The sequence below is a fragment of the Psittacula echo genome, assembly GCF_963264785.1.
Source record: "Psittacula echo genome assembly, chromosome: 10".
Taxonomy (NCBI): domain Eukaryota; kingdom Metazoa; phylum Chordata; class Aves; order Psittaciformes; family Psittacidae; genus Psittacula; species Psittacula echo.
Genome location: NC_137741.1, coordinates 3,910,629 through 3,938,353, shown reverse-complemented (window position 1 = coordinate 3,938,353; position 27,725 = coordinate 3,910,629). Strand labels below are relative to the sequence as shown.

The window sequence follows — 27,725 nt, the reverse complement described above, 5'->3', positions numbered from 1 at the left end:
TTATATTTCACAGCAACCAACCTGTAGATTATTTCTCTCAAGTTTCTCGCACTTTCATCTCTTACGAAAAGTTCTGCTTACAATGCACTGCAATAACCCAGCTATGGTTACCAAACTTTAAACAATAAATCATCACCTGTAAATGAAACAAAATCACGCTCCTCAGAGATCAAGCAACATACCAATATAATTTCAAGTTTATATTGGTAAAAACATGTTTTAGCATATCAGTGAGAAGTGTGAAGAAGTTAAAAAGGCGCAGCACAGGCAACTATGAAAGAATCCAGCATGCACAGCCTACAACAAAACACTTCCCAACTGACCCACGGTAGAGATGCACATCACAGCTTGCATAGCTTTGCAAAGGCACAGTCAAGCGACAGTATCACAACGGGCAAGCTAAGATTTTCCTGCTAGGCTCAGCATTAAGACTTGGCTCATTTTTAAGCATTTGCTTTGAAGGAATATGCATGCTAGAAAACATCCCAACTCTATCACAAAAGAGATTTCTATACTTACTGGTGCTACTATTTTGCCCGTCTGTCCAACTTGCAAGTCATTAGGAACAAAGCCAGCATCAACAGCTGCACGGGAAGCTCCAACTAGTTGAAAGAAAATATTTCCAATGTTTTCTTTTAAAATATTAGCGAGCCAGATTTCTATCACCATAAAAGCACATGTATTTTACTGAAGAGTCCCACACTCAAAGGGCATGCATTCAGAAACTTCCCTCTTAAAAGCTCTTATAGTAATCCCTCTCTATACCACTGGCTGAAACTTCCAAATACTAAGTGCTAATGCACTTCATAAGCAACAGGAAATCCTTACTCCCAGTACTAAAGGGCCATATATTTAAACCCAAGGATTGCAGTCTGGCATATTTCCATTATTTTCTCTTGCTGCTCTGTCAAAAGAGGATTTTCCCATAAATGCCTTCCCATAATGTTCCCCCAGTTTGAATAGAACACATGTGCCATCTTACATTGCTACAAGAGCTCAGAAGTCAGACACAGTAAAGAGAAATATCAAAGGAAACTTGAAAATGCCACACAGACATTGAGTTAGTGAAGCCACCAATTTACAAAGCTATTCATGTAGAACTACAGATTTATTTTTACATGTGAAATCTAAAATTAATGTAGTTTAAGTGTTAATGCAAGCGGTTCCTCCACCTCTCCCAACCTTTACTTAAAATATTTTGCTGAAACACTGTACAGGGTCAGTTTTCTCCTGTTGATACAAAAGCATAGCAAAGACAGAGCCAGTCAAAGCACAAGAGCTGCAAAAGGTATTCTATAAAGGAGCAGCATGCGAGGATACATGAAAAAAGTATCAGCTCTTTAAAGCGAGCTAAGACCATTTCTTAATTTATACAACTTCACTTGCTGAATTTGCAAAGGACAGGGAATATTACAGTTTAGTATTCTGCTTCATACACAAGCATTTACATACACAGTTGGCCACCAGGAGAAGACAAAACTTGATCTATAACTCTAAACTAATGGGATTTTTTTTTTGACACATGAAAATAAAAGACCTTAATATGAATGCTGGTTTTCATGTGACCTTTTTAAACATAACCAGGGTTAAAAAAAAAAAAGAGGGAAAGAAGTTTACCTGCAGCATGCAATTGATCCGCAAGATCGTATAACAACTTGAAGTTCTCAGCACTCTTCAAGCCTCTCCCTTAAAAGTTAAGAAAAAAGAAGATAATAAAAAACTTTTTTATTGTCTACACAAACTTTCTCCGTAAGTATTTGCAAAGGCACAAATATACACTTGCATAGGATAGTTTTCAATACATTACTAAATAGTACTGAATATTTGGAGAATTAGCTTTTGTCTTTGTGATTAATATTATTTCATATGTATAACACAACAGCACTGTCTGGTTTACTTCCTGCACGCAGCACCATCAAGATCATTCTCTGAAATCAGAGGAACAGGATTTTTTTTTTTTACTAATTTGTGCTCCCTCTGCTGGTACAAACCTCTCTAGCGGGATAACTAAAGGATAATTTTTTAGCCCTAGGCATACAATAAAAATCACAGTCCATCCCTTTATACCTGCAGAGCAGAATACAAGCATAATGACTTTAAAATCATTAGAGCCATTACACAATAACATCTGGACTGTCTCTAACAATCAACAACAATTTTTAACATGACAGACTTGGAACTAAAACCACTTCATATTGCTATAATATTAAAGGGACTCACCAAATATGACAATGTTCTTAAAAAGCCTACAAGCATATGTTAAACTCATGCTTTGACTTTTCACAAAACATACATGTTGGGTGTGTTCCCACTGGCCCTCGTGCAAGAACTACATCATAAATATTTATATCTTTATTAACATATGACATTGTAGTGTTCTGCCACAGATTATTTAATCAAGATGTACCATTATTTAAATGCAACATAGCACAGTTTTCATATTATCTACTTACCACCAGACACAACCACTTTTGCGCTAGTAAGCTCTGGTCGATCGCTTTCTGTCAGCTCCTGCTCAATCCATTCAGACAGACCAACAGGCGGTGGAGGGGTTACTGCATTCAGCAGATGAATAAAAACACCCGCAAGAAAAGAGATCAAATGTATAATTTCAACACTTCAAATCTGATCTTAAACTTCATGCAGAGTTCACTCCATAACCAATTCTACCCACTACCAGTAATTGCTCTGTCCCCGAGTTAAAAGCTTCTTTTGTTAGTTATGTTTAAGTAACCTATAGTATGAACTGCACTAAAATTAAAGGTCTGTTGTATACTACATCGCTATCAACCCAGCATAATAAATCTGATTCTTATTAAGACAAGCAAACAAGCCAATTAAGTAACACACTATGCTAATCTCAAGTATCAAGTAGCATTTGTTTCCTTACATCCAGAGATTTAGGAAATACAGGATGGTTTGGGAGCAGGTACTAAGCCACCCACAAAAATCTGAGGACTGGAGCTCACACACATGCAGCACATTACTAATGACTGTCTCTGCTGGATTTACAGCACAGTCATAAAATGGCCCACAGAAAAGAAAACAGCAGAGGTGGTCAAACACTGGAACAGGTTGCCCAGAGTGTCCACCTGTAGAGTTACCCAAAGCCTGACTGAACACAATCCTGAGCAACCTGCTCCAGGGGGGTTGGACTATGTGATCATGAAGACCCTTCCAACCTCAAATATTCTGTGATTCTGTGACAGGATTTCTCTATCATCAAAGCTACACTGGCTTTATTAAAATAATAATTTAACCTGGTTTAGTTAAAAATGATCTAAAACAACAACTGGGCGTTCTCAAAGCAATTTAAACTGCTACTAATTTAGCTAGACATTGCAGTGACCTATCTTGATTGAAATATGAGCAATTAAACAAAACCTGTGGCTAGCCAGCCACTTTTTTTTTTTTTTTTTTTCTTTTCCCCCACTCAATCTTGCTTTGAAAACCGATCTGGCTATTGAAACAGCTGTAACTAGTGGCAAGATTGCAGTGTCAGATGTTTAAACAGTGAGTGAAACAGATTTCACCACATACAATTTCATTTCTGGTCAATGAAAAGTGTAAAGTACCCATATTAAAATCATAAAGCTAGATTTATGACAGTTTGCTTTAACAAATACTTCTACAAAACGTTTTACTATGCCATGAGCAAAACTCTAATCACATGAAGCAACAAAATACCAGAACAAATACTCACACTTTTCTAAACTGGCACTACCACCACTTGCTGGTGCAGCCTCAAAAGAAGTTCCCCGCACAGTGAATATTTTAACTGCTTCATCACATTGCAATGTGCAAAGAATATTCCCTAAGAAAAGAAAGGGTCACATTATATTCTTCAACAAGATATCGGACATACTAGGCTTTTTAAAAAAGAAATAAAATTAGTATTAGAAACACATCAGCAGTTCTACAAGAAGAGGTAACAGTCAGAAAGTTACTTCCCAAAACTGCAGTTTTAGATAACTAAAGCTTGAAAGTCAGGCACTTGATAAACATAAATTTTAAATATTTTCATTTACTTTTTAGCTCCATGTTTCTTAAGTATGATAACAAATCCTGCTTTTAAATGATACAAAGCATTCAGATCATCTCTTATGGACGAGCTTGTAAATTTCAGACAGGGGAAAAAAAAAGCCAAACAAGTGTCATACTTTAACATAAAGAGTGCCTATAATTCATAGTAGATCTTTTATCCTGCCACATGAATTCACGAGAAGACAATAAGGCCTGCCCCTACTACCTGTGAGATTGTTTCTCTCAGTAATATATAATACATGGTATTTACTTCACATTGGAGGCTGTAGGGAACACTAAAAGAGAAAAATGCTGCAACACCAGCTATTCATAAACAAAGTCATCTCAAAACTGTGAATTACTGGGAAGCAACTTAAAAGAGCAACACAAAAATCATGTTCTGGTAATGTAACTCAAAATGTAGTATCACACTGGTATATGATACCATCTTGTACAGCAAAATTAAGAAAAGCAAGCTAATGAGCTCATACCAAAATTAAAACACAGTCTCAGACAAGCATCAGAGAAACAACACTGAAAAAAGAATTGTAAATTAAGCCAATTTAATATTATAAATAATTAGTTTAATGTCTTTCTAATTAGGAAAAATAACCCTGTGGCATCTTAAATCAGAACTAATGCTAGTCATATTAAATAAAGCTGGACAATGAACTTACGGTCTGATGTTTTACAAAATCAGATCAGAAGTACACTAACAAATGTAGAATGTATAAAGGAGATTACCAAATTCTACTAAGTGAAGTGATAGAGCTGGCTGCTGACAGTACCAAAATTGTCGAGATTACTTGCTTTCTCACCCATGGAACATCATGTCCATCCCCAGATTTCATTTTTATGAGCCACAGCGATTCAGAGTGTAAAGTGAAAATTCCTATCATATTCCAGTGGTCTAACAACAGGATTATGTAGAGAAGTTATTAGTATTGGGTCTTTTATTGCACAAATACCACATGCCTTTGTGATTACCCACCTGCATAGATAGTTCTCACAAAGGTATCTGGTGACTTAATTTCAATAATGTCAGAAACAGGGGCAACATCAAGTTTGCCAGCCACTCTGGGAATAAGATTCTAGAAGTTAAAGATGAAAAGTCAGCAAAGTGAAACATACGTGGTCTGTAAAAGAATACTTGCTGTCCCAATTTTAACTTCACATAATGCTGTCTGTAAGTACAAAGGCACAAACAACTAAGATTTTTGTAGGGCTACTCACATAGCTTTAGCAGCCAAATAAAAACCCATTATTGCAATAACATTAGACATTTTATGAGACTTACTGTAAGTAAACCCTTAATTCAGTATCTTAAATTAGGAGGCTTATTTGCTTCAATAGTTGAAAACTGAATATAGATGTAATTTGCTCAGAATACTGACAATGATGGATTGCTGAACTCTTGGCACTCCAAGGGAAAAAAAATAGGGTATTTTTCGGAAGCTAGTTACCAGAGACAATAGGGGAAGAGTGTGGTGGTTTTTATCTAAGAGCCAAAAAATATTATTTAAAAAATTCATACTAAAATGTTATTTGCCTGTTCTGAAATGGACTCTAGAAAATTTCTTAGCACCTTAGGAATGGGAAAGAGAATAAAAAGAGCAACATAAATCATGAAAAAATTAGTAACAGCAAGAGCTTTGCTTGCTTTTTGTCCCCCTCCTAATCTGGTAAAACACAAAGGGCCCACATCTTTACTCACATGAAGCACTTAAAAACAGGAGCATAAGCTTTAAGGCAAAAGCCATTAACCTTTACTAAGATACTTTAGATCAAAACTAAAGAGAAAAAATAAAAGCCTCTAAGACTTAACTTACGTACAGATTTCTCTTAAAAAAAAAAAAAACAAAACAAAAAAAAACCCGCAAGCATACAGACTGATACTGCTTTGAAGTGGAAGTAGTCAGACAGAAGGCTAACAGCATCACTGATCCTACATCTGCAAGATCCCAGAAGTTTCCTTTTACTTCAGTTTAGCTGCACCACAAAGCTGACCAGACTGTTAGTAAGGAGGCTCTCCGCACACTTCGAAACACACTTCTTCAAACACAAGTCTTGAAAAACTCTATTTCCATTAAAAGCCATCTTTGCTAGGACTTGGGTCTGTTATTTATATATTTACAGACATTTCAATGTACGTGACTTACAAGATAGATATAATTCCCTCCCCCCCCAAAAAAATTACTTCCAACAGGTCTGCACGCTTTCATTTCAACATGCAAATCATACAATTACCATCTCAACATACTGTGCGATTTTCATAATGCTTTCAGATCACTTCAGCTAATTCATGTTGTTGTACATTTTGCCTTTTGTACTCAGAACTAGCTGGTTACCACTGAACACTTCTACACTTTTCCTTTGCTCGAGTCAGCCCATAATAAACCTCAGACAACAGTGTTTCTAACTAGTAAGTTTCTGCAAACTCAAAGCTGTCCGTGGCTGACTCCTCTGATTCATACTTTTACATGCAACAGTGCCTGTCCCTTTTCCACAGGAAAGTTTTGATGCACTTTGATCTACTTACCTTTCCAAAGGCAGATGCTCCAGCGCAAATGTGGGTGTAATTATATTTTTTATGAGTTTCCACAACCAAGGGAGTCAGCTCCTCTGAGGATAAAAATATATTACTCAAAATTTACAACTATCAATTGCAAATATAAACACTGTTTCTTTTGTCAATGAGTAAGAAGCACTCTCACCTGCTAGAAATCCCTTGTATGCATCATGCTGAGCCACCAGAACTTTTGCAACACCCTGCACTTTGCTGACTTCTTGTGCTACCTATGATTACAGATGAATTATCATTAGCTTGTACAGGTACTACAAACAAACAACAAAAGTCCCTGCTACCAATTGCTCACAGCCTACAGACGAGTTAAAACTGGAACACAAAAGTACATGAATTTCAGAATCGAAGAAGCCTGATGGAACAAAATGCAGATCTTGTGATCACGGCACAGTGCGCCTTACAGGATAATGAGAATTAATTTTGTAAACATGAAAACTACAAAGCAAATCAAACCTAGGACAGCCTCCCTCCTGTACAAAGGATTACACAGTGATCTCACTTATTTCAACAGCTGGTAACACTTGAGGATTACTGCTCAGTGTCCTGATATAATCATCAACTACTTTCTCTTAAATCAGTCAGTATCTACCATGCAAATATACAACGCAAACATAAATGTACAGCAATGTTAGGAACTTTGTCCAAATTTTAGGAGCAATCCTTTGCCTACTGATGTGATGTATATTTTCAATTCTGTATTTATGCAGTTTTTTTCCTTTAGATTTGCAGAAGTTTAAATGATAAAAGGGTTGTTGCAAATCAGAGGACTAACAGCATTGCCTAGAAAACACATGCATTGTCGCAGAACTAACACCGAGTTTGCCGAGTATCAGTTTACCCTCAAAAATTAACAAGAATAAGCAAAAATGCTCCAGAATCTGAATAACTGTCTCTATTGTATTATCAATACAGATCTTGCAAAGAAACTTAAAAACCCCAAATAAAATCAACCTCTGTTTGTAAAATACTGTTTCCCAGAATGACATACATTGCCAAACAGACACCATATACTTACTGTTAAAAGCCAAACAAAATGTTCCCAATCATATTTCCACTATGCAAGTGTTGAAGAATAGGGAAACACAAAACCAGACATCTCAGGCAAAACTCATTTTTTTTATTTTCTTGATCTAGATAACTATTTTTTCCAGATCTCCACCTCAAACACCTGGGTCTCAGTTTAAAATAGCCACTGAGGTTTCTCCACTTATTTGTGAACTAGCTGCCCTAAGTATGCCTCCTGCATCAGATACTACATATTACTTTTAGAATAACAATTCATAAATAGCCTAATATGAAAAATATTAGGCAAAATTTGTACTTTTGCTGTTTACACAAGAATACATCACACTGAATAGAAATGTCACTAACATATTAGCTACACTGTCTCTACATTTTGCACATAAAAATTACAACAGCTAACAGACAAGAAGCTTTTTAGATGTGAGCTATAAAGCCAAGAAGCACTAATTTCAGAATTTTAGGTTGCAAATACACTCACTATGCAACTAGCAGCTGATTAGTAAGACTGAGATGCTCAGAAGCCGTGTTTGTCACTGTGCTGTTTCATTTCTGCTGGTGTCTACCTGAACAAAACTTCTTTCCAAGTTCTTAGCGCTGCACAATTTGCATTTTGGACTTCACGAGGAAATATTGTTTTAAAAGTCATTTGTCTTTAGTCCTATAAAAATTTGCTTGCATAAGCTTATAACAATCAAAATTATTGGTATTCCTCCTGAAATGAAATCCATACCCACATTTTCACTCAAGAAGAGAAGCAGTTCAAGTGCCAGACATTTCCAGCAGATTAGCAATTCCTGGCACAGTTCCTCTTCACTACAGATTATTTTTCAGGCTGACCAAGATGCTGCCAAGTATTGTTTCAGTGCATTCATTATTTTGTTTGTATGAAAATACCATTTCCTACCTTGTCACAGCTGGTACCAGCTACTAAACAAGAAACTTCACCTCCAAGACGTTTTGCCGCAGTGATGGTATTTAGTGTAATGGGTGTGACAGTCTCATTGTTGTGTTCTGCTATGACTAACGTACTCTGAAACCTCTGGACCAGCGATGCCTTTAAGAAAGAGAGAGAGAGAGAGGAGTCTGATACTTAGCTTCACAGTAAGTTATCAGTTATATAGACTGTAAAATGCTGCTGTCAAACAAGAGGCTGGATTTAAATAATATGTATTAAGCAAGCACAATACATAAGGTGCAAAAAAAAAGGCATAAGCTAGTTTCATGTCTATCTATAACATGCTGTGTTTAGATTAAAAACTCCGCAGGAAAACACTGAACATATTAAGAAAAACATTTTAATAAATTACACTCAAACTCAGTTGATCACCTTAACTAAGTACCTCGAAAAGTGAAGATTAGACCAACAAGACTAAGACAGAAGGAAATCAAGGGTAGCAAATCAATATCTACCAATTGGGTTTCTTTGGATTAGGCTGGTTTGTTGGGGGCATTTGGGTGTTTGTTTTGGATTTATTTTTTTTTAAGAGTAGTTTGGGGTTTTTACTATATGTTTTAGACAAACTCTAGCTACAGAAGACACTTTTTAGATTAGTTATTTAAAAAGGCAAAATTGCATACAATGGCAGGATGGCAAATAAGCAGCAAGGGCTCACAGCCTGAAAACACACTGATAGAACTGTTGGTAAGCATTTTTTTCTCCTGCTCTCCTTTAAAACATTTGACACTTGGCCACTTAGTCTACCACCATAATTTAATGGTCCTTAAATAATGATTTCCCCAATTCATGATCCACACACAGATTTTAAATTCTAAAGCAAAACATGAAAGGAAAAAAAAAAAGCTGAGGTGAAGCAAAGAATTACCATGAAACCAAACCAAAATATCCTAAGCTCTGAGACTTTCCTCTCTAATTTTCAGAGTGAACCTGGAAAAAGCATTATTCCTCCAAGACTAATACTAACACAGGGAAAGGGTTTGGGATGGGAATGGGACTATTATCCTTCAAGTCTCAGCGTATCCTACAATAAAGCCTAAATCAACACTCAAGTTATGATCAGTGTAATGTAACACATGGAAACCAAAATGTATTCATTAATATGACCATGGCACGAATAGTAACACAATGCTACAGACTGCATAACCAAATGCTACTTTTTAAAACACATATTCTGACCCCATCTTCCTTCATGCCAAATACCCACCACTTAAACTGGAAAAAAAGCTTTAGACAATCTGAGAGGCTAAAAGTTGGACTTACCCACACAAAGCCTACCAACATGCTAAGCCTCACTCAGAGGACACAGATTCCAAGTACTACAGTGAAGCTAATACAGAGTAAATGTATAAATACAAAGGTAAGTTTCTGCAGAATCAGGACTCTAAGTTGTTGTTTGGATTAAAACAACAAGGCATCTTACAGAAGTGCTCTGCATTACATCTTTTATACTTAACGATTAAAGATTCTGAGACTGCTTGAAGCCAATTGCCAGTAACAAAATATTTATTGCCAATACAGATCAGACACTGTATTTTTGATTACATTTCATACATTTGCAATAAAAATTATGAGATTTTAGTCACCGTTTGAAGAATAAATCCATGCTTTTGTGGCAAAACCCCCACTTTTCCAATGATTTATAGTTGTGTTGCAGGGCAAAGTGAACCACACTCCTGAAAGGTTCTGAAGTTTTCAAATTTCCAAAGGGAGCCACACGCATTTTAAACACCCACTTAATTCTGACTGTATTATGAGCCTTTCCGTAAATAAGTACTGCACCACCAGAGGAGCTCTGTATCATCCTGTCAAGCAATTCTAGAACAAACTGGGGAAAAAACCAAAACAAAACAAAAAAAACCCCAAACAGTGGTTGTTTTTTGTCAGGTTTTTTTTTTTTTTGTTTGTTTGTTTTGTTTGTTGGTTGTTTATTTTTTTTAAGCCAAAAAGAATAATGTATGTTGCTTGAGCAGGCTGGATATTACAGCATTAACTAGGCATGATTTCTAAACTGATAATCCCACATGATTATGGGAACTGCAAACCAGAAGGTCATTTTATGCCTACTTGCATGGTATTTCTGGACATAAAGGTAAGACCAGATTTAAAAAAGTCACATTCTAGATCTTGGGTAAAATTCCTGGATGCCAAATAAGATTCCTATGTGGGTCTGAATTTTAATATAATAACACATGACAAATTATTTTAAATAAGTAAAACCAAACTGACTTTTGTTTGCTATAATAAACCTTGTGCAGTAAAAGCAAAGAATAATTCATCCAGTCACATCTGATCCTGAAAACTAGGATTCTGCAATGAAGTAACTTGTCTAGCTCACAGCTCACAAGGACAGCCCATTATTTCACTGACATAATTCCTCCACCTGTGCTTGGGCAGGACATCTAGTTCGAAGCCTAGATAAAATATGAAGGTTGAGTATAAACTTACCCAGCTAACAGCAAACAACCTAAGCAGCTGACAACCAAACTATTGAAAACAACACATTGAGAGGGAACAGTACTCAGTGCTTGCACCACAGAAGGCTCTTGGTGAAAACCAATCAGGCTGTCCAAAGGCATCAACTACAGTTAAACATCCTAAGTCAGGCAATTGAGTGGCTTCTCAAGCACACCAGTAATTATGAAAAACACATCTGCCAGCAACCATTAGAACTGGAGATTTATTTCACCTGGGTTTAGATATAAATCAAAGCCAGGCATCTATGTTGCCTCCACAACAGAAACATTTACATTTCCTCTCTGGTGGAAACTCCAGACAATGATTCAGTTCATAATAAAGTAAACACTTACTAAGAAAAACGGTCTGGAGTTTCCAACACTTCTCATTTCCCCCCAGCATTTACTGTAAAGCAAACCCAGCCACTGACTTCCAGATGCCTACATGTCGGCACCTAGATGTGCAGTATCCATCAATTAAGCCACTTGCAAAGTATCAAAGGATTCGCTGAATCTGTCATCAAGTTTCCCCTAAGCACCTTTTAGCTTCCCACCTGAGAAATTCAGCAATGTTTTCCAAGCAGAACGTGAAAAAATTAAGCATAGTATCTGAATTTCTAGACTTTAGACAAAATAACTGAGACTACTCTGCTACTGTTCCAGCAAAACATTAGAAATGCACAGATAAGCCACACATTCAAAGTACTCATTCAATCTGCACAGATGATCTACTCTTCACAGCAATGCCAATGCAAAACAAACACGTTGGTCTTTCAGCATACAGACAGGTCACTTGAACAGCACAGAAGCAGGCCCAGCACTTCTTAAACATGGATATGTTGCTTATATGCTACAAAACACGTGTATTAACATCTGGGAAATCCCAGACAAAAGTGTTGCAAATCTTTGCTTGCTGCTTGGTGAGCAGACAGGTATCAGTGGCCTCTGCAGTCCATACAGACCATAGTTCGCTGCCTGCAGCTCACTCCAAGGATGCTCACTGCAACACAATACACAGAACAAGCTCTCTTAAGTAACACATAGCAGACACAGGAACAAAAGATGGGATGGCCAGAAAGCCTTTCCAGGAAACACAAGAGCTTCTGCAGGTGTATTCTACATGCCGCCTTCACACTCCAAATATAAAATAGGCTGTCAGAAACTTCACTCTTCCGGAGACTGAAGTTTGCCTCCCAGCCTCATCAGAAGAGCCACTGGAACCACAGCAACTTAACCACAACAGAAATTCACAAAGTAAAAGCACCTAACAGGTGGACCCAAAAATGCATCTTTAGAGCTGACTTTCTTAGCTGTAAAAGCAAACTGGACAGAAATTAAAGTCAGAGAGCTGCTTGGTAGGAATTATGCATCTCATAGAGACCCATTATGACTGGGCAAAATTCCCAAGAACTGACTCCAGGAACTAGGAATTGGGGTATTAGTGAACATAATGGCTATATTCCTATGCAATAAAGCAGAGCCTAATTCTATTAATAGACAGTCTTGTGGTTTCAAAACCTGAAATAAATTTAAGAAAATATATTTGGGAAGCTCAGACAGAGGAGGAAGCTCTAGCAATAAAGCTAATACTTCTTCTACAGCCTTTATACAGACCCAGCTACAGAAGAAGTCTAAGAGACAGCTTTTTACATCCAGAAAACACCAACTACAAACACAACACTAAAAGCACCTGTACTGAAATGCAGCTAAAACTGTAAAGAACGGCAAAAGAAATGAAGACAACACCAATAAAAAGAATTTAAAGAATCATAATAAAGATTTAAAATTAGAAAGGAACTGAAGCAGCAATAGAAAATTGTACTGCAGAATCAACTTCTCCAGGTATGTCCAAGTCATATTAATGTTCAAGCCACTAATAAAAAACAAAGCAAGAAACCTGTTGTGAAATACAGAAAACAGTATTGAAAGCGACCTCACTAGACAGCTTATTCCTATCTCTGCACCAAGCTTTTGTGTACTTGTAGTCTCATATTCCTTCTCAGCCCTCACTTCTAAGTTCTGCAACACCAACCTTTCCTAGTTGCTCACACTTTTCAGTTCTCTCACATCCTGTTTTTCTCTAGACTACATTCACTCTTGAACTGTAGGAGTGTTAGCAGTGCTGGAGTTAGCTCTGCTTCTTTTGCAGATCACATTGCTACCCACACACTATGTTTTACTGGCTTTATACATTTGTGCGTATAGATGCATATGGCTGAAAAACAAGGAGCTGACCTCATGCTACCAGGACACGAAGCTGAATTGTGCAGTCATTCCAAGTGAAGCATTATTTACACAGCAGTACCATATGTTCCAGGAGCACCAGAGACATCAAGACCTTTGCTCTACAAAGCCTACAGCCTAACAACAATTGAGAGTTGGCCATGGTTACACTTATAGTTGTTAGATTAACTAAATCATGTATGTCCTTGTCTACCTTTGCTCTCTTTTTAAGCCATTCTTCATACCTGAAACCAATTAATGCATTCCTGTAATGCCTGTAAAAGCCTTAGGGAGCTGAAAAAGAAACTTGTTCAAAAACTTTAGCTGTTTTAGAAGGGCTATTCACACACAGTTCTGGTGGAGAGAGTGTCTCCTGGTGCATGCTATAAGACTGATCAAATATTCAGGGGCATTTCATGAATCATCAACTCCAACTAACCTTGAGTTCACCTAGTTGTTAAATTTGGGAACATGGCCATCATGCCACAAGCAGCAAACGGCCTCCAAAAGCCCATTACTCCTCCCAGCTGAGCAGTATGAAGGTCAATAACGAAGAGCAACAAGTGTTTCACATTAGCTTCGTCCACAGGCTGTGATAGTTAAAGCAATTACAATTCTGCACAGCTGCGCTCGCATGAGTGAGAAACGCTGTGTTAACCCTCTCAAAACCCCAGAAAGCCTCTCCTTGAGCCGCAAGTGTCTAACATTGTTAGAGTTCGCAATAATGAACCCCGAGAGCCTCTTTCCAGCTGTAAGGAAATTAATCCTCTTCAGCTAGTCCCGTACGAAGGCGGCAAAGAGTGAGCACTCGGAGAACTTTAAGACTTCCATTATAACCACGTCCAAGACAACAACCTTCAGCTCCTGCCTGCAGCAAAAGCACTGCGAAGTTCATACACACCCGGCATACACTCGGAAACTTTTTTTACGGCTGCACTCTGTGAGTAGCGGGGCCCTGCGGAAAAACTCGGCCCCGGCGGCGCCCAGCGGCCGCTCCCCGGACACCCCCTAGGCCACCGCGACTGGGCGGGCCGACGACGGAGCTCGGCCCCGTGCCCCACCCCACCTCTGCCCCAGTGGGCACGGGCCCTCCCAGCCGGGGCGACCCTGGTCCCCGGGCACCCCACACCAGACCGCCGCCGAGCCCCAGCGCTGAGGGGGCGCGCGCCGCCCGCCCGCACTCACCGTCCGCCGCAGCCGCTGCGCCGCGACCGCCCGCAACATGGCTCCAACACCCCGGCTCCGCGCCGCTCTCGCGAGAGCAGCGCCCCGCCCCGCCGCCTCATTGGCCGGAGCGGCGGGCTAATTGGCAGCGCTACAGAGCGCCCTTTGCACCCGCGGCTACTGGCGGGGGCGGGCAGCGCCGAGCCGGGGTGGGGGGGCGGCGGTGGTACCTGGGGCCGCCCTCGTGGCCCCGCGCTCCTCGGCCCGGGAGGTATCGAAGGGTAGAGCAGAGCCGTCCCCGCGAGCGCCTCGAGGGGCAATGGGCACCAGTGCGGCACGCGCGCCTTCCCGCCCGAACGGGCTGGCCACTAACACCAGCCTCTGGCCCCCGCACTGCTTCCGCAAAGGATTAAAGCTTGTCAAAGGGAGAAAACAGGAAGCGGAGTTGGGAGCGCGAACGCCTATGCTCCAGACCAGACTAGCCCAAGCCAGTAAAAACATGCCTCGTGAAGAAAAAGAAAGGAAAAGTCTTCATTTGCAGCTGTGGGGCCAGCAGAAGTGAGGGAGGCCACGCAGCATGAGCAGGCTGCCATCCCGACCGCGGGGAATGACCAGGCCTAGGGCTACCCACCAGTGTCCAGGTCTCCCCAGCCACCTTCCCAGTGGCTTTGGCACACAGCAAGAGCAAAGAGGCTGGACGCTTCCCAAACAGTCTGACAGCATGGAAGCCTGCTCAGGTAACACCAGCCCAGAGCAGCATCCCCTTGCTAGGGCAGATTCACAGTTGCCTCCCTGCACTTGGCACTGGGCAATAGCTCATTCACTCTGAATAATATCTAGACCCTTTTTATTACTATTTATTATTCTTATTTCTTAGAACCAAGCCATTTTGTGTCTGCCCCTTCCACAGCACCAGGTTGCCCCAGGGGCCATGCTGGGACTCACTGTTTTCCATACCTCCAGATATTTTTTCCAGGTGGCAAATGATTTAAAAAAATCAATGAAGCAAAACCTTTCAGGCCAAGTTCACTGCTAAAGTATGTGCTGCATCTCTCTGAAAACCTGGTGTCCTGGAGAAGCTGGCATGAGCTGGAATAGCTGGCCTGCCAGCCCAGGAGCCCTGAGCATACACAGATTGTGGATATTCCCTACTGACTTCCCATCCTGGAAATCACTAGATAGCAAGCCACAAATGCAGTTTCTTCCTTCCCATGCTGAAGCGGTTTAGAGAAAAAATAAACCCCCAGCCCATCCTGAACAATTATGGCCATTGGACCGCTCTTCCCTGCATACGTGGTGATCTGCAGCATGTCAGTGATTCGTTCTGCATTTCTGAGGTGCTCCAGAAAAAGCAAAAGGCCAATTGATCAAAAAGGCTCCTCAGCTTTGCCACAGCCTTGGCACAGGATTGCCTCTAAAATATATTCTGCCACGTGATTTTCACATCAGATGCCAAAATGTACTACTGCTTTACAGAAAAGCTAACCAAGTCCAGCAACACCAGCACATCTGAACAGACAGTTTGTCTCAGATGCCTCTATAATGGAAGAGGAGCAGCACTGCTGCATATTCCAGCTTCCTGGCCCCAGCACGTTCCCAAAACTCCCCAAGCCCTGAGGGATGGCTGTGCAGGGAAGAGCTGAAGGAAGCAGCAAACCTCCTTCAGGGCCTGTGCCTGGTTGTATGGATTAATAGAGCTCCAGGGCTGCTCTAACTTCTGCCCAGGCCTGCTCCACCCTTCAGCCATCCCCCCAGAAATGAAGAAAACAGAATAAGCTTCTGGGGTTGCCCCTGCATCTCCTGGATTGAGCAAATGACCAGGTGAAAACAAACAAATGTTTCATAAAGATAAGGGGAAGAATGATTTTGCTGAAATCAGAGGACCCTGACACAGGTTTGAAGAGAGGATAAATAAGATAAATAATTTACTGCCCATGTGAGTGGTGGTTAAGGTGCAACATAACTCCTCAGAAATGTGAAGTTTTATGCAGCACAGAAATCCCTATCTTCACCCTAGTTAATACAACAGCAAAATAAGGATACAAAAGATCAGCATCCTGGGCATACTTAATTTGGCCATTATGTCTTCTTAATTAAGGTGTTTTACTCATTAGAAGCATGGCATGCAATTTCATAATCCTATTTTCAGCTCAAAAACCCAGCTTCCAGCATGTCCATCTCATGGGGATGAAATCTTTAATAAAAAGAAACAACACACATACACCTAAAAAATCCCAAAGCACCAAAACAAACCAACCCTTCTCATTTGAGTTTGCTTTTTTAACACCTCAGACCAAAACGAAGGTGAGCTACTATCAAAATTGACCTAATTGCATCATAGCTTGAAATAAAGAGATCCTGTCAATATGCATCTGGCTTAATAGCATAGATCATATTTTCACAAGCAGAGTGACATCACCACCCTTTAGATCAGATTTCAAGGTGTAGCGTCACCAGTTGGGAGACATGACAGGCTTTTTATTATATTTTCTGTTTATAACTTTGGTTCAAAACCTCGGCAACACTTCAGATGCCCATAATCCTTATTGAAACTGGCTTGATGCGGATTATACCCTCAAGCACAAAGGAAGTCTTTATCACTTATGGCCAGTGTTTTAGGAGCTTATAATTGTAATCAGGTAGGGATTATATCAGCATGATCCATATTAGCTGAACTGTGGCAAAAAGCTTTTTTTGCCTATTTGACCTTCCCACCTAGGGCATGACAGTAATAAAAATGGTAAAACCTACAACAAATGGGTGCTGCTGAAGGTGGAGGCACTGTCCACTTCAGGCAAAGGAGGGTACCTTTGTATTTTGAAAGAAAAATTACTCATTAATTAGTGGAAGCAGATCCTTGTATAGTGCATTGTTATCCAGGATTATTTCATTAGGATCTGCTGACCCAATTTCTGCATTGGGAAGGGAATTACATTTTTTCACACAACTGGGGGAGGGGGAGAAATAAAAGTCAATAACAAACAACGCAAACTTTTGAAAATGTGGTTCCAAACAAGAGCAGGTACCTGTATTGGTCTATCTGCAAAACCAAGTGAAATATGTAATCATGCCTCCACCAGAATCAGATTTTCCTTCCCTTAAAATACATAATTCCTAATTAAAACATATCAAATCCAGCCAATACAGCCTCATGACTAAGGGATTTAGCGACAGGCAGGAATTTTTTATTACTGCTATGATGACCCCCTCTGACATGGGTCATCCTTTGCTTGCTCCTCCTGCAATCACCCTGGGGGTAGCTGACTCAGATAAATTAAAAGACCTTAATTTGGGAAGCTTCCCCAGTACATGAAAAGATTCACCTCCTAATCTGTCAAAATCCAATAACATTAAAGCAATTGCAACCTGCTTACGGCTCTGCAGGGCTGTCTGACCCACACCCTAGCACCGCATGGGCAGCAGCAAGGAGGGACAGGACAAAAACCCACACTGGAAGCAGGAGAGATCTCTGAAGATGAAATACTTCATGCCTGAGCAGTGCAAGCTCACATGACCCAAGTGGTTCAGTTACCCCAAGAAATTGCACTCACTCCATCCCTACAGCCACAAACCTAGGACCCTCTGCACAGCACGGGACAGCTCTCCCCATGGTCCTGCTCTCTGATCCTCATTCCCACTAGCACAAAACTACATCTTAACATGTCTCACATTTTAGTTCCTTTATAATAAAACAAGACACCACCACAGGTGTGCTTAACCCTCTGCCTAGACCACCTTACAACCACTCACCTCCATGTCTCAGAGCAGCAGCTAGTCTTTCATGAGGCCTTACAGCAGCCTTCTAGAAGAGAAAAATGCCACCAGTCCTACTTCCAAAGTGGGGGCTATAAGCAAAAGCTCCCCCAAAGCCACCTCATAGCAAGGACAACACTTCTACTGACACTAAGCCTATAAAAACACCCCAGGCAGGTGTTTTCCCTTTCCTATAAACTCCTCTCACTTGCTAATCATTTACATGTACCAATCAAGTAATGAGGGAGTTAGGGAGCAACATTACATCACATGTGCAGCCTATTCCTAGAGAACAAGATCAGCAGAGGAGTTAAAAGCTTCTCCTGCTGAGGTCATGGGTGAAAAGGGATGCTCATACCTCCTGGAAGCAAAGGCTCAGGTTGCCTTGGAAGGCAGTTTGTCCTGCCCAGGAATAGCAGTGGCTTGTGGGGAGGATGAGGGAAGCAATGCTGGCAAGGAGAGAGAGTTCTGCTCTTCTCCCAGTGCAGGCACCTGCAATGAGTGTTCTGTGACCTGCGGCCCTCCTCCAGCACGCAGCGTGCCTCGTCACTAATGGGAGATGCATGTAAAATTCTTTGCCAGGTTATAGCAGCATTATTTTTTAAACAGGTAGCTGCTTTTTCTGCTCATTACACTACTGAAGAGGAATCCAGAGGCCATTGTATTCACACTGAAGCAGTTCCAAGAAGCAGAGACAGGGACAGTAGTGCCTGAAATCACCCCAGGGGAATGGCCTTTTCCACGCCTGCAAGCACTTCAGGGAAAGTTGCTTTTTCCTTTTTTCTTCAGTTTAAGCTCACTGAATAACACTTCAGTGGAAGTCCTGCAGCTGCAATATGCCTCTGTTTTCAGTGTTTTGGGATCTGCTTGATTTTTGTTATCTTCATTGCAAAGCCTATTGGGAGAGGAGCACCTTCTGGTGAAGTTACCTGCAGCTTATGCCTCCTGGTGACAAAGGCTGATGCACCTTTTGCCCTATCATGAAGTTTAAGATGCTACAACTTAGCCATTGCCTTTAACCCTGCACAAAATGGCATAAGGAGATCCAGTGGCTGGGGTGGAATCTAAAATACACACTTGATTTGCCATTTCAGTGAAAGTAGTTAACAAGAAGGATGGCTTCATGGGGAGTGGGGCAGCCTCCCCACACTGGCAAGCTACATCAAGACCAGATGCATCTCTGGGAGACATGACTGAGGTCAACCATAAATTAACAGGCTCACTGTGAGGGGAAAAAATAATAATACTGGGTCCAATTGCATGATCTGGTATGAAGGAGGCCAGATGAGATGGGCCAATGAGTCCTTTCTGTGCCTATGAACTGTCTGAATCCTTATCCGGAGGGAAAAAAATGGCAAGGGCTCCCTTTGCCATTTTACCATGGCTGATTCTTAATCAATAGCAGGGCTGGCGGTAGCTCTTGTGCAATACCACTTTCCCCAGAGCTGGGCTCTCTTCCCCTGCAATGCTCCCAACCCCTGCTGGTCTCAGAAGAATTGAGCCCAAAGCTCCACATAGCAATTCAAATGCATCACCAGACATTAGGCCACCGGGTTAACCACTGTTTAATTTTGTCACATTTGTTTGTGAGTTATGTACGTGCCTTTCTTTTGTCAACATCTCCTTTTAGAAAGGATATTGATTTTGTTTTCAAAGGCCCTCGAAAATAAAATGAATGACTACATTCTAAGGAAGAGTCATTTTCTCAACAGCTGTAAATAATTTATTGTTTGCAACCCACCCAGATCAAAAGATACTTCATCAACTGATGTGGCAAAATCTGGTGCAAGCTGCATTTCTATTATCTCAGATCCAATTAACCATTTGGAGCAGACTAAAACATAACTAGATCAAGCCAGAATCAGATTAATATCCAATCCATAATCACATTAATCACAATCTGTCCATAATTAGCCATCAGATAATCCCATTGGACAGGAGGTGACATGCACTATCCCATTATCTCATTAATTATCTATTTTCAGTATCAAACATTGTCCCCAAACACAAGGAAATGGTTTTTAGAGGAAAAATGGATAGGGAATTCTCCTTTTGCTACATCCTCCTCATTCAAGTCCTAGTGGTTTGACATTGGGAGTTTTACACCATTTCTTTGTTTTTACATGTTATGTTAGAACCAAGAGCTGTCTGTTCTTTTGAGAGATGTCATCTTTGTAAATTAAATATGGTTATCTTAGGAAGATGTATAAATAAAACATTTGTTTCATACGAACAAGTTATGAAAGAAAAGAAAACCCTTCATCAAAGGTTTTAATGGTAACATGATAACAATAGCTTTGCAATGCTAAATCTTATTGCAGATGGTTCCTGTCCTTTTTTGTAATGTAAGTGAAATTGCATTCCATCTGTTTTAATTTTATTATGGACTTAATCCATGGCTGGCTCTGAAAGAAGCAGCATTTACTGTCTTTGCAATCTGCTGCAAATCAAAAAAATTGTTACCCTTTCCCCTTTCCAGAGGGAACTTGTATTTCTATTCGGGAGCAAACCCCAGAGAGCTGCTCTGCAGAGAGCGGGGAGCGCTGTTAGCCACCCTCACCCTGCAGCCAGGCAGCCCCTGCCAGCTTTCACACCAACCCAACCTGAATTGCCCCAAAAGGGACTGAGAACTCTGGACACTGGGTGGAGGGCAGCAGGAGGAATTGGCATGGCAGGAGAGATTCTGTTTGGTTTTGAACCAGCAAATACCTCCAGCAGTTCCGAGTGACCTGAAAGCAGTTTTCCGGAGCTCCCTCCTGAGCTGCATTATTCTAAAATTTTATGATGTGCTTTCCCTTCCTCCCCTTCAAAGGTACCAACAATTAACCTGTTTGTAAATGGTGGCGGTACTGGGCTGGGTTTATGCCTGTTGCCATTACCTGTAGCCATTTTCAAGTTTTTCCTACATCACATAGAGGTTCAGGGCTTTCAGCATTTCCCTGGCTAGTCCTTTTTTTGAGTTTTCTACTAAAGTGCCTGTGCAGTGCTGTGCACCCTGTTCCTACCTGCCCGGTCACAAACCGAGTCCAGCTCCACCATACCTGCCTGGTGTCTGTTCTGTACTCCCGCAGGTGAGTGCCTGCAGTACAGCTTTGTGCCAGTTTGGAGAAGTTTACCTGGCTTGTCTGTAACCTTTCTTATTCCTAAGCTGGTAGGAGGTTTGGGATAGCATAGAGGACCCTGCCCTCAAGTGAGAAAAGGGTGATGCAACATGGAGCATCCCTGCCAAGCTGCTATTTTCTTAGACGTGTCTTATTCTCCTATCAGTCTGACATTTTATTTTTGCGTTTTATTGTTAACACATGCAGATACTGACTCACTCAGGACTCCGTGGATTCCAGTGCAGACTGAAGTCACCGTCTTCCCTGCCAGGCACCCAGCAATGGGCAGGATGCCCTGTTCCACCCCACAGCCACAGCAGTGCTGTGAAGGTTCCCATCACCCGTCCCATGGGGTCACCCCAGGCTGAAGAGCCAGCCAAACTTTTCCAGTTCCCTTTGCATCACTCACCTCCCAGCTCAGCAATGCTGCTGGCAAATGAGCCACAGTAACAGCAGGCAGCAGTCACACCACAAACCCCAGCAGGCGCTCCGGCCACCCTGCCACTGCCACACAGACGGGGGACACGTGGACTTGCCTTGCCCTGAGGATGTCATTGCCACACCGTACCTCTGCACCTTCACACATGCAGGGGCAGGCAGAGATGGCAAAATCCCCTGGTGACACATGCCTCTGCTGAAGTGAGTACCCCAAATGCCCTCCTGCTTACCACCTTGGCTCTTGTGCAAACTTTAATGTTTGCTTTCAACATTTGGGGTTCTCAAAGTCATAGCAGGGGCTGTGGTCAGGCAGAAGAGAGTGGATCAAATAGTCAAATAGCCAGTTACCCAAATTGTCCTCTCCCCCTCCTCAGCTTCTGGGGTTTCATACCTACAGGGTGTTTGACTTGTACAAAAAGTGCGTGCTTCAGCTGGAAAACCCATCCTGCCTCCCTTCTCTGAGCAAAATGAGCACAGTCTGCCCTTTCTGAACCAAAATTTAAAGTCATCATGTCCTTCCCAAGCCATACAGGTTGGCATATGCCTATCAAATTCTATGAGTAAAATTCAAAAGGTAAATTGTGTGGAGAAGAGGGGCAGGACCAAAGCCCCAGGACAGCAGCAGTCTCAATTCCAGCACTTACAAGCTTTCCTGGACCTTTTGAGCTGCTTGTGCTGCTACGCTGTGAAGTCTTTGGGAATTTAAAACCGAGCCAAAGGCCACTTAAGTGCTCTCCCTATTTTGCTGCTAATGCACAGGAAGCCCATAGAGACTGGAGGTAAAGAGGGAGGAAAAATGAATAGAAGGGTTAAAAAAACAATGGGAAAGGTTCAGCTGTAGAAGAAACATGGGATCAGGTGCACGAAACTGCGGTAAAATACTATTTTTCCCTGTAACTTCAACTCATCACGCAGCTGTTGCCCGGGACGGCAGCCCGACAATGCCGGCGGTCCCCTTCGCGTCTATCGGAGCGGCCCTCCCGCGCACGCCCCCCAGCAGGGAATCGCTCCGTGGGCGCGCAGCTTTGAGTGGGCGGCCGCTACAGAGCCCCCGTCCCATCTCCCGTGGGAGTGCGCCTCCACGCAAAGCGGAGCACTGTCCCGCGGTGCCCGTCCGCGGGCACCTGTCTGCGGCACATCGAAAAGCAGGGGTAGGGACAACGAAATAGAAGGCGACAGAGAGGGGAAAGAACAGAACAAGGGAAATAAAAGAAGGAGAAAATAAAATACTAATTAAAAGTAAAAAAAAAAAAGAATAGGGAAGACAGGAAGAAGGAAAGCTGAAATGAATCTCCACCGCCTCGGGCTGCCGGCGCAGCCGTCCCCTCCGCGCGCAGGGCCGGTGCGCACGGCGCTGGGTACAACACCCACCGCCGCGGCTGTCCGGGACGCAGGGCGCTGAGGAGCGCACCCACCGCTCCCGTGGAGGAGCTTCTGCCTCGGCGCGCAGAGCTACCCGCCCCGTCCGAGCCGGCGTCGGGCCACGCCAGGCCGGGATCCTGCGAGGCGGCGTGGGAAGTCCACGCCGCTCCGCACCGCTCCGCGCGCCACCGCGCGCCCATTGTTCACGACGGCCAATCCGCGGGCGCCCTACCCGCTGCCGCCAATCGCCTCTGGGGGCCGCGCGGTGAGGTCAGCACCGCCCCCCCCCCCGCGGCCGGTGCGCGCTGACATCACGGCGCGGCCCGGCGGGGCGGGCCCGGGGGGGCGGGCGCGGCCCCCGCCCCGCGCGGCGCGGGTAGTGGTAGAGCGGCGGCGCCGCATCCCGCATCGCTGCCGGTGCGCAGGGGGTCGCCCGCATGGTGGACATCCTCCTCCCGCGGCCGCTCCCGGGCGCCATGGGGGAGCCCTCCAAAAGTAAGTGCGCGCCGCGCAACACAACGCGGTTCTGGGGCGGGCGGGCGCGGCGGAGCGGCCGCGGAGCGCTGCGGGACCGAGTGCCGCGTTGCCGCTGCCGTCGGGCAGATCTGAGGCCGTCGTGCCGCCCCGGACCCGCGGGCGCCGTGACAGCGCCAGGAAGGGCTGCGGCACGGTGTCGGGCGAGGGCGGCTGCCGGCTTGGCCCGTGGCATCTCCGGTGCTTCTGTTCCCGTTTGTGCCCCGCGCGCCCCGGCCACGCTGGCTCCACTTCTTACCGAATGCTTGTCCCTTCGGCTGTCTGCGCTGCTGATCTCGGGTCTTACTGCTGCTCCCGTGTCTTTCTCTCCTTCCCTCCGCTTTTTCTTTCTTTCCTTCCCTGTTTCCCGGCCTGCGCTACTGCTTGCCTCTTTTTCTCTGTCAGTGTTTTGGTTTGTCTTTTTCGTTTTTAAATTTCTCTTTCCGTTTTTATTTATTTCTTGTTCTTTCGATTCTTCTGGTTTTGTTTTGTTTCTAGGTTTATTTCTCTTCCTTTGATTTCTTGTCTCTTATTGTTTTCATTTGTCCATGTTCCTATTTTAACTGTCTCTTTCTGGGTTTTTGGCTGGTTTTATTTCTCTTTCTGTCATTCTGTTTTCATTTCTTTTTCTTTCTTTCTTCCAGTTTTTCCTCAGCTTTTGTTTTAATGACTCTGCTTTTATTTCCTTTTCTGAAATTCTACTTGTATGTCTCTTTCTGCATTTGATTCCATCGATCAAGTTTCTTCTTTTTTCGGCTCTACTTTTTCTCTTTCGTTTCCTGTGTCCTTTCTTTCTCTCCATGTTTCTGTCTTTTTTTCTCCCTATTTGGAAAAAAAGAAAAAGAAAAAAGAAAGTAAAAAATAAAACAAAAAAAAAGTGTCTTTCCCTAATTCCTGGCGCTTCTGCTTTCACTCATTGCTGCCCCTGACTGTGCCCTGCTCGCTCCCGGCAGGGCGGCCAGGGCTGGCCCTGTGCGCGGGCTGCGGGGGCCGCATCCAGGACCCCTTCCTGCTGCGGGTGTCGCCGGACCTGGAGTGGCACGTCGCCTGCCTCAAGTGTGCCGAGTGCGGGCAGCCCCTGGATGAGACCTGCACATGCTTCCTGCGCGACGGCAAGGCCTACTGCAAGCGGGATTACAGCAGGTGACCCCAAATGCACCAACGCTTGTTTTATATATATATATATATATGTATGTATATATATATAAAAATAGAACCAAAACCTGAAAAAGCACAAAAGCCTCTTAAGACCCTGAATTTCCCACAAACGAAAACCTGATTCTCAGCCGCTGCCCATCCCTGCGGCGCCTCCCGGAGCCGTCCGACAGCGCGGCCGCGGTCCCTGACAGTGCCTCGCGGTCCCTGACAGTGCCTTGCGTCTCCGCAGGCTCTTCGGCATCAAGTGTGCCCAGTGCCGGGCGGCCTTCAGCAGCAGCGACCTGGTGATGCGCGCCCGCGACCACGTCTACCACCTGGAGTGCTTCCGCTGCGCAGCCTGCGGCCGACAGCTCCTGCCCGGCGACCAGTTCTGCCTGCGGGAGCGCGACCTGCTCTGCCGCGCTGACCATGGGCCGCTCCCCGACGGCGCCGCCGCCCGCGGGCCGCGCAGCCCTGTGCTGCAGCCGGCCGCCGCCGCCGCACACCTCGCAGGTACCGGCGAGAGGGAGGGACAGCACGAGAGGGGACAGGAGGGCTGCGGCGGGCGGGCGGCGATGCTGATGGTGTGTTCCCTCCCTGCCCGCCGCAGAGCCGGTGCCCGGGCGCCCGCCCGTCCCGCGGCCGCCGGCGCACAAGGCAACGGAAAAGACCACCCGCGTGCGAACGGTGCTGAACGAGAAGCAGCTGCACACGCTGCGGACCTGCTACGCCGCCAACCCGCGCCCCGACGCCCTGATGAAGGAGCAGCTAGTGGAGATGACAGGGCTCAGCCCCCGCGTCATCCGAGTCTGGTTCCAAAACAAGCGCTGCAAGGACAAGAAGAAATCCATCCTCATGAAGCAGCTACAGCAGCAACAACACAGCGACAAGACGGTGAGAGTCTGCCCGCCCCGCCGGGAAGGGATGTTGGGAGGGTTGCCCCGGGCCGGGGGCGCTGGCGACGGCCGCGCTGAAGCCCTGTGTGCCCGCAGAGCCTGCAGGGCCTCACTGGGACACCGCTGGTGGCCGGCAGCCCCATCCGCCACGAGAGCGCCGTGCAGGGCAGCGCCGTGGAGGTCCAGACCTACCAGCCGCCCTGGAAGGCGCTCAGCGAATTTGCCCTGCAGAGCGACCTGGAGCAACCCGCCGCTTTCCAGCAGCTGGTGAGCCGCACAGCACCGCATCGCGCCGCGCCGCACCGCGGGGGCGGGCAGGGGAGCTGCGGGATGGGGAGGGGGCGCGGTGGGGTCTGCGCCGCGCTCTCACCACCGCTGCTCCCCCCAGGTCTCCTTCTCAGAGTCTGGCTCTTTGGGCACCTCCTCCGGCAGCGACGTGACCTCGCTGTCTTCCCAGCTCCCCGACACCCCCAACAGCATGGTGCCCAGCCCGGCCGAGACGTGAGGCGGCCCGGCCGCCCGCCGCCGCGGGACTTCCGCATGCCTGCGCTCCCTGCATGAGACACCCGGCCCCGGGCCGCTCCCAGAGCGCCGGACAAACGCCTTTGTTTTTTAATTATTCTTATTTAAAAACAAACAAAAAATGTGTTACTGACGGCCAAAAAAGCACCGGGATCCTCGCTGCCTTCACCAGACCGGAGAGAGAGCCCCTGCCCTGATTATTTCGTTATTTTGTTGTTTTGTTTTTTTTTTTCTCTGCGGATTTCGATGTTTCTTTTCCCCAAAGAAACGTGGATTTCCCCGCTGGAGCCCGGCATGGTGACAGGCAACCTCGCCCACCGCTTGCACCGGGGACGGCTTTTCTTCCCTTTTTGGAAGGGAAAAGGAAAAAGAGAAATACAAAACGGGGGAGAGACTTCCCCGGGGTCCGCGCCTTCCCGCGGCCGCGGAGCCGGCCTGGCCCTCCCCTCCGCGGAGCCGCTCCGTCCAGCCTCATCTCACGCCGATGCCTCTCCCGGGCCGCGGCGCCCGGCCCCGCACGATCGCTGGAAAAACGGGACACGGAAACGAGACTTTTTAATGGGGAAACCAGTACTAATGTTAAATTATCAATGGACGGAGGACGGACTGTTTGAGCCTTTAACGAACAAAAGTAAGTTATTGTTATTTATTGTCAGAGTCAGCGGTTGAATAGTGGGATTAAATATTTTGGACTTAATAAAAAAAAGAGAAAGAAAGAAAGGGAAAGGATTGAAACGAATAAAAAGGCGCGGAAGAACGGTTAAGGCGCTCCCCTTGCACTGAGCCGCGCTGCCGGCCAGGTCGGGGAGCAGAGCGGAGCGCGGAGCGGAGAGTGTCGCAAGATGGGGCGCGGAGCAGAGCGGGGTGCGGATCGGGGTGCTAGTCGGGACGGGCGGAGCCCTGGCTTTGCCTGCACGGCCTCACCGCACAGCTCTAATCGGCTTTCCCTCCCGGGGCCGCTTATTTATAGCCGGGGAGGCGGAGCGCAGGTTTCTCTTTCGGAGCAGCCCCCGGGCTCGACCGGGTCGTGCCCGCACCTGCCGCGGTGCGGGGCAGCCTCGCCTCCTCCCCGGGGGCGGTGGGGCTCGCCTGTGGGCGCTCCCCCGGGTGGCGGCGGCGAGCCGAGCCGTCCCCTCGCGTGTGTTCATGCCCCCGTCTAGACTCAGGCGGCGGCTCCTTATCTGCCTTTGGCATCACCTGGGAGCGCGGCGGGGGCCGCTCCGGCTCCCGCTACCTCCCCGCTACCCCGGCGGGAATGCGCTCAGCGCCGGGTCCCACCGGGACCGCAGGCCCGGACAGCCTTAAAGGAAGATGAACAGCCCCCACGAGCCCATCACAGGGCAATCGGGCCCGCAGCCTCGGGGAGGCGGCGGGGGAGAGCTGGGCTCTACCCGACCACCCCGGGCCGCAAGGGAGGGCACCCCGGGGAGGGGACGGCTCCACCACCACCGAGGGACTGAGGGGTGTGTGGGATTCGGGCTCCCGGGCGCGCCGACCCTCAGCTGCCGTCGGGGGCACTCAGCAGCCCGGCTGCCGGGGACGTGCCGGCGGGAGCGGCGAAGAGGCCGCCGCAGT

The 27,725-nt window shown here is 45.3% G+C and overlaps 2 protein-coding genes across 5 annotated transcripts in view; one reads left to right on the top strand and one right to left on the bottom strand.

Annotated features, from left to right (window-relative positions):
* The window catches only part of ETFA (electron transfer flavoprotein subunit alpha), a 29,877-nt gene extending 15,352 nt beyond the window's left edge, over nucleotides 1–14,525 (bottom strand). For all 4 annotated transcript variants that reach the window (XR_013957745.1, XR_013957746.1, XM_080626317.1 and 1 more), the window contains exons 1-9: nucleotides 14,450–14,525; nucleotides 8,535–8,684; nucleotides 6,738–6,819; nucleotides 6,563–6,645; nucleotides 5,015–5,114; nucleotides 3,704–3,814; nucleotides 2,454–2,555; nucleotides 1,618–1,686; nucleotides 520–602 (exon numbers count right to left, since the gene is read on the bottom strand). Coding sequence is in view for 2 of the 4 variants with exons in the window: in XM_080626317.1 (XP_080482443.1) it covers nucleotides 520–602; nucleotides 1,618–1,686; nucleotides 2,454–2,555; nucleotides 3,704–3,814; nucleotides 5,015–5,114; nucleotides 6,563–6,645; nucleotides 6,738–6,819; nucleotides 8,535–8,684; nucleotides 14,450–14,488 (819 nt within the window). In the remaining 2 variants the exon portion in view is untranslated. The remainder of the gene's footprint in view (nucleotides 1–519; nucleotides 603–1,617; nucleotides 1,687–2,453; nucleotides 2,556–3,703; nucleotides 3,815–5,014; nucleotides 5,115–6,562; nucleotides 6,646–6,737; nucleotides 6,820–8,534; nucleotides 8,685–14,449) is intronic.
* Nucleotides 14,526–23,519: 8,994 nt separating this feature from the next.
* Nucleotides 23,520–26,412, top strand: ISL2 (ISL LIM homeobox 2; the record flags this gene model as incomplete). Its single annotated transcript, XM_080626368.1, has 6 exons — nucleotides 23,520–23,577; nucleotides 24,549–24,738; nucleotides 24,983–25,245; nucleotides 25,343–25,626; nucleotides 25,725–25,895; nucleotides 26,017–26,412. 6 exons carry the CDS (start codon nucleotides 23,520–23,522, stop codon nucleotides 26,131–26,133), a joined length of 1,083 nt encoding a protein of 360 aa, XP_080482494.1. The 3' UTR covers nucleotides 26,134–26,412.
* Between the last annotated feature and the right edge of the window lie 1,313 nt (nucleotides 26,413–27,725).